The 6653-nt window shown below is 52.9% G+C and overlaps 1 protein-coding gene across 4 annotated transcripts in view; it reads left to right on the top strand.

Annotated features, from left to right (window-relative positions):
* The window catches only part of WASF2 (WASP family member 2), a 65234-nt gene extending 58581 nt beyond the window's left edge, over positions 1–6653 (top strand). For all 4 annotated transcript variants that reach the window (XM_070610570.1, XM_070610571.1, XM_070610573.1 and 1 more), the window contains 2 exons: positions 857–1371; positions 2599–6653. In XM_070610570.1, the coding sequence (XP_070466671.1) occupies positions 857–1371; positions 2599–2756 (673 nt within the window). In that variant the 3' untranslated portion in view covers positions 2757–6653. The remainder of the gene's footprint in view (positions 1–856; positions 1372–2598) is intronic.

Here is a 6653-nt window from a genome sequence, read left to right on the forward strand (position 1 = left end):
TCCCAAAACACTTCCTGCTGGTTGCCCTGCCAGATGCAGCTAAGGCTTGAAGGTCTGTGGAAAATTCCAAGATGGATGCTTTTCTGAGGACTAGCTATTAGTGCAGGGCAGATACAAAGGTGGAAAAAGAAGCCCTTCAGCCTCACACATGGCCTGAGACCTTGCAGCCATAGCCAAGGGTACCTGACCCAGGAGAGGCGTGCTTTAATCCTCTCTCCACCCGGCTCAAGTCTGGTGGCACGTTCATTTCCCATCTCTGCTGACTCTCAGACCCTCATTCTTTCTCAAGTTTTTCCACATGAACACTGAAGATGCATTCACCTAAATCTGTACCCGACTCAGGTGTGGTCAGCTTGACTTGAGTTTCCTGCCCTCACAAGATCCGGTGAATGTTAATAGCCAGAGGAACAGAGTCCAGTGGGTGGATAGTGTTTGAATTTTTATTCCAGTTCGTTCTTACATGCTTCCTGGTCCTGGCTTTGGGATTAAACTGACCGATCCTCTTAGAGGAGGGTTCAGGATGGTGCCTTCCTTTGGAAAGCTGAAAGGTATAAAGGGAAGCTAAGCCATGATCTTGGCCAGACCTTACCTGATAGAGGAATCCCAAGTCCACTTCTTTCAGATAGTTTTCATCAATTTCTGCGTACACTTCTCTGCTGCTGGGAAGCTCATTATCTTACAGGGCTGCCCATTTCATTGTTGGTCTGTTCTGACCATTTCCAGGTTTTTCTTTCTCTTTGAGCCAAAATGAAATCATCGTTAACCAAAATGAATCTAGGCTTATAGATAAGCTTAACTGTAAAAGGATGTTTGCATCCTGAGAGTGATGGTGGGTCTTGTTTCTTTGTCCTTCTAGCTACCCAGCAGACAACAACCAAAGAGGGTCTGGCCTAGCAGGACCCAAAAGATCTAGTGTGGTCAGCCCAAGCCATCCACCACCAGCTCCTCCTCTGGGCTCTCCACCAGGCCCCAAGCCCGGGTTTGCTCCACCACCGGCCCCTCCGCCTCCACCTCCGATGATAGGTGTTTCACCCCCGCCACCGCCTGGAGGATTTGGGTCTCCAGGGACCCCACCACCACCTTCACCCCCGTCTTTCCCACCTCACCCTGATTTTGCTGCCCCTCCTCCTCCTCCCCCACCGCCTGCAGCTGACTACCCAACTCTGCCACCACCTCCCTTGTCCCAACCGACAGGAGGAGCACCTCCCCCTCCCCCGCCACCGCCTCCCCCCGGGCCCCCTCCTCTCCCTTTCAGTGGTGCAGATGGCCAGCCTGCCGCACCTCCACCACTTTCTGATGCCACCAAGCCCAAGTCCTCTTTGCCTCCTGTGAGTGATGCCCGCAGCGACTTGCTTTCAGCCATCCGTCAAGGTAAATCCCAGTGGTGGGTCTGGGACCATGAAGCCTTGTCTTTCCGCAGCTGTGATGATTGGTCAGAGGGTGGGGGAAGGGTGCTATGCCCTTTTCAGAGTTGGGAGAGATGGAGACCTCAGGACTCAGATCAGCCTAAGGAAAGCCTTCACCCTAAAAATACGGAGATTTAGGTTTCTTTCCACCTTATTTTAAAGTAAAGGATTTTTAACCTGGGATCTTTGAACTCCTTGAAAATTGATGCTTTGCGTTTGCATCCATTTTGTGCCCCAGAGAAAAACAAGAATCACTGTCCTGGAAGGCACTGCTTCACCTGGGCTCAGCCACTATCTTCCTCTTTTTTGCCTTTTATATCCTCCTCCCTACTCTCTCCCCCTTTCTCACTCTTTCTTCCTTTTTCTCCTGTCTGCTTCCCTCTTTTGTCTCCTTCCCTTCCTTTCTCCCCCACTTCCTCCTCTCCCTCATCATCGTCTCACCCCCGTGGAGCATTTATTCTCTTTCTGTCAGAGGCCAGGTCTGATCCCAAGGGGTTAAAGTGGTTTCTTCTACTTGTGGCCCTCAGGAAGCTGAAGGATGGTCTAGAGGACGCCAGGTAGGGCAGCTGAGCTCTGTGGTGATCTGTGGCAATCAATGAATTGGGCACACTGAGTGCCCGCTAGATGGGGTATGGTGGCCACTCACCACTCAGAGCCTTGTGCAAAGTACCATCCTCACAGCCTGAGAGCAAGGAGACCGGGAACAATGGCAGTTTCCTTTCAGACACGCCTGTAGCACTGGGGCCACTCTCGCCTTTACTTCTTTTCCTGCTTCCCCCTTTCCCTCTTTGCTTTCTCGGAGGATCCTTCTTTCTCACTGTCCTTTCCCTCACTCCACCATCAGTGGCCATCCTCCTTCCTCAGTCCTGGTTGGATTCTGAGACTGACTTGCCTTCTTTTTTTTTTTTTTAAAGATTGGCACCTGGGCTAACAACTGTTGCCAGTCTTTTTTTTTTTTTCTTCCCTGCTTTATCTCTCCAAACCCCCCCTGTACACAGTTGTATATCTTAGTTGCCGGTCCTTCTAGTTGTGGGATGTGGGACGCTGCCTCAGCGTGGCCTGATGAGCGGTGCCATGTCTGTGCCCAGGATCCGAACCTTGGGCCGCCACAGCGGAGCGCGCAAACTTAACCACTCGGCCACGGAGCTGGCCCTCTGACTCGCCTTCTTAACTCTTTTCTCTCTCCCGCCAGGCTTTCAGCTGCGCAGGGTTGAGGAGCAGCGGGAACAAGAGAAGCGGGATGTCGTGGGTAATGATGTGGCCACCATCTTGTCACGTCGCATTGCTGTTGAGTACAGCGACTCAGAAGACGACTCCTCTGAGTTTGATGAGGACGACTGGTCGGATTAACTCCTCTGCCTTCTGCCCACCTTTTTCTTTCCTTCCTACCTGCCTTCTCTGATGCCTACCCCAACAGTTCTGTAGGCAGGGGAAAGGGGAGGAAAAAAAGAATTTCAAGGGGCCAAAGCCTTCCCTGAAGCAACCAAAGATATATCCAAGTGCTTCCTCCAAATCAACATGTATTTCCCGTCTCCCCATAGTCTGGCCCTGTGGGGCTCCTGAGGCTCAGTAGCTATGTTCCCTCTTCCCTTCAAGTGACTTGCATATTGAAGAGAAGGAAAAACCCCAAAGCAGATCCCTTTGATTGGATTTGATTGGGTTTAAATTGGAGTTGGTGCCTTCCCCTAGGAGCCGTTTTCTACTGTGGTCTTCTTCCACAATCCCTGCCCTCAGCTGCTTCAGATAATGCCAGCCACCTTCTGGTCCTAAAGCCTGCGTGGACCCAGCTGGCCTCTTTCCCATGCACTGAGAGGGCAGAGTGGGCCACATGCCGCAGCAGCCATCCTGCTGCACCCTTCTGCCCTGGTCAGCAGGGGGAGGCTATGTTTTGCTAAGCTGTCCCTCTGTCTGGATGCCTTTATTCCAGGAGCCAGCAAGCCCCAACCAAATGTCTCACCCCTCTGCCCAGCAACGTCTCACCCTTCTGCCCCTCTGAAAGGTGAGGTTGTTGCCTCCCTCCCAGGCTTCCTCTCCTGGGTCTGGTATTCAGGTGTCCCTTCAGTGCCCCTCACTCGCCACCAGGTACCTCCAGGCACCACAGCCCAGTTCTAATCTCTAATACCCATGACCAAACAAGCCTTGCCACACGGGGATCTGGGCCTCTGCTGGCTGTCAAGAGCCAAGCTTAGAGACTTGGAACTGCAGGACTGGAAGAACAGTGGACTTCCTAGGTCCCACCCTCTTAACCACGCTGAGGTCTAGAGATGGGAAGTGACTTGCTCAAGATCATACAGTTGGATGGTGACAAAGCTAGAGCCCAGAGTTCCAGATTCCAAGTCACCTGTGCTTTCTGAGACCAAATAGTGGGCACCTGCTGGAGCCTGGCAGAGCAGTCTTAGCTCTTTGCTACACCAGACCTCATCATAGTTGGGGGGCCAAGAGGAGGGCTCAGGGCCTGTGCCAGGCCTGTCAGTGCTGCTCAGACCTTTATAGTCTCTCTTATAATTCTTTGCTCCCCCTTGCCTGTCACCAACCAACCACAAGGCCTTGGGAGCTGCCCTTCTGGGGGACCAGAGGTAGTGACAGGAGGAAGGGGGTGGACAGCTTTGACAGGTGCTGTTTTCAATTCCTCTGCAACTCCTCCCCGTTTTGTTTCCCCAATTTAGGCATAGGTTCTGCCAAGTGTAGAAACTTCAGTCCGTCAGGCTGGCAGCCGCCACAGGTAGCTGCCTGGGGGGCCCTGACAGCCATGAGGAGGGCTGAAAGGCAGGGGGACTCTGGGTCTTGTTTCCAGCTCCCCTCCTCACTGCACACAGTGCTGCTGCCTCCCTCCCTCCCCCTTTGTCCCAGAGCTAATACACAGGTGCTATTATTCAGAAAAAACTGGTCAGCTTTGGCCAACAGTGAGGCTTCTTCTCTTCTGCCCTAACTATTGTGTAGCCTCTTACACTGAAACCGGCTTCTCCTGGCTTCTGCGGCTTTCCAAGCCCTGAAACAAAGGGAAACGGGATCTGTCTCTACGCAGCACAGCAAATGGTTGTAGTAATTGCCAAAGCCCTCGTAAACCCCTCTGGCTTGAGGAGAGTATGTAATCATGGGTACTGCCTCTGTGCCCTGGCTGAATGCTCCCCCTCTACCATATTTCCTTGAACTCGGGGTCGTGGGACTGAGCCTGTAGGGGCCAGCACACCCTCCTGCTGGGGCTTCTCCAGAGTGTGTCATCCTCCCTGTCCCCAGATCAGGTGTCTCTGGCACAGGGCTAGCACCAGGCTCCAGTGCTGAGCATGGCAGGCTGTGTATGTCCCCACCTTGCTTCCCACCTTGCACTTTGGAAGCTGAAGGTGCTTTCTTCAGAACCCTAAAAAGGCTGTTGAAGGTGCCCCTGGCAGCAGCCCAGCAATGGTTGGTGAGAGGCGGAGGGCAGTGGTTCTCCCAAATAGGAGTCCTGGGGCCTGGCCAGGGTTTGGGCCTAATGGCTTCTACTAAATTACCCCTATCCCCCTCCTTTCCGGAAAAGGGGGAGCCAGCACCACTCGCTATCATTCTGCTCTGACCTTGAAGGGGGCGGTGTTGGCCTGCCTTCTGGAATGGACAGAGTCGCTGTGGAAAGGGCTGGGGGCAGGCGGAGGTGGGGAGGGGCGCTGCCTGCGGAAGGTAGGATTAGATCATTAGCTCAGTGACCTCCTAGGGTTTCGATGTGCTGTGTTCTCATCCTACAGCTGGTTTGGTAATGATCTGCAAGTCCCGGAGAGCAACAGCACAGCTCTGCCTGACGCTCTCATTAAAATCTATGCAGCCAAGCTCGGCGCTTTGTAGCAGCCGGCCTTGCGAAGCCTTCTCAGCTTGGGGGGCTGGGGACCCAGTCAGCCAAGGGGCCCTCTGGGCTCTACTTATGCATATGTGCACCAAAAAAAAAATGCTTCTTTAAATCCAGAGCCCTTTAAGATGATAAAGGACCCTATGCAGGTAATTGTGTGTCTTTGAAATCCTGTAATTGTAGAATGCAGAGTTTAGTGATTATTTAAACTGAGCCGAGGCTGGTAAGAGTATGGAACTATGGCCCATAAGGACTCTTAAGCGCTGAAGCCAAGAAGCCACCTCCCTTCCCTGGTCTGCCTAACTCTGGGGCCCTGCCCCCATTCCTGTGGCCCAGGGGCCCAGCTTCCAGTCGGCAGTGTCAGAAGTGACTGTGGCATTGCCGTGGTTGTGAGATGACTACATTCCAAAGGAGCAGCCGCGAGGAGGGGGCAGGCTCAGCGATCCCTTGGAGGTTCAGAGCAGCTGGCCCAAGCTCCAGCTCGCCTCCAGCGGAAGCTCAAGCGCCCTCAGAAACGACCCTGGCCAATGTCACCGCAGAGCCGAGGCGGCGTTGTCAGGGCTAATGTGAAACCTCTTCCCATGGCGCCGATCCTCCGGCTCTGCAGCGCCAGCTTGGACAGATTGAGGTCTCTGTGGCTTTGGTGACCCTGCTTAAGCATTCCCACCGTGTCCCAGCTCTGCTCTCAGCCTGCCTTCCACCACAGCCCCCTCACCTGATCTCAGGGCCTGGGGAGGGGTCAATACCCCAAGGCCAGGGGCTTTTGCTCAGGAGAGATGGCAGGCTTCCTGGGGGCATCTGGCTTTGAGTTCTGCTGGGGTCCAGCTGACCTGGGACCAGGTGCCGCCCAGAGATGTGCCTCAGTGAGGGCTAGGGAACAATTTCGTTATTGTATTACCTTTACTCAGTTAACTCACTTGAGAAACTAACCAATTTTTACTTTCTGTCTAGAATGATGTACATGTAGGAGAGTGAGCTGTAATGTTCCCAAAGTGCCTTGTTTTCTCTGATATAAATATATTTATAAGGACCTATTCCAGTGGATTCTTGGGTGTGTTTGCCACATCAAGATTTTAGAGAGTGGGTATATATGCATTGGGAATACAGTCTGAAAATGGGCCCCTTTCCTCTGAGAATAGGAAAGGACCTCCAGTAGGAAATTTGAGCAGTGGGGTTAAGCCAAACCCCTAAAGTGACCCTTTCCTCTTTACCCTACTCCTCTTCAGGTCCTTAGAAGGACATCCAGTTTTTTTTTAAAGCCCTGTGGCTCCAAGCCTGGTCTCATTTGCTTCCCTGCCAGGCTCATGTGTGTACCCACGTAAGCACCCCAGTGACCTGAAGATTCCGTGTAACTATTTTATGTGTACATGCAAATACGCAAATGCCAACATTTAAAATAATTTGATAAAGTCTTTGTAGCCGCCCAGCCA

The sequence above is a fragment of the Equus przewalskii genome, chromosome 2 (genome assembly GCF_037783145.1).
Source record: "Equus przewalskii isolate Varuska chromosome 2, EquPr2, whole genome shotgun sequence".
NCBI classification, from domain to species: domain Eukaryota; kingdom Metazoa; phylum Chordata; class Mammalia; order Perissodactyla; family Equidae; genus Equus; species Equus przewalskii.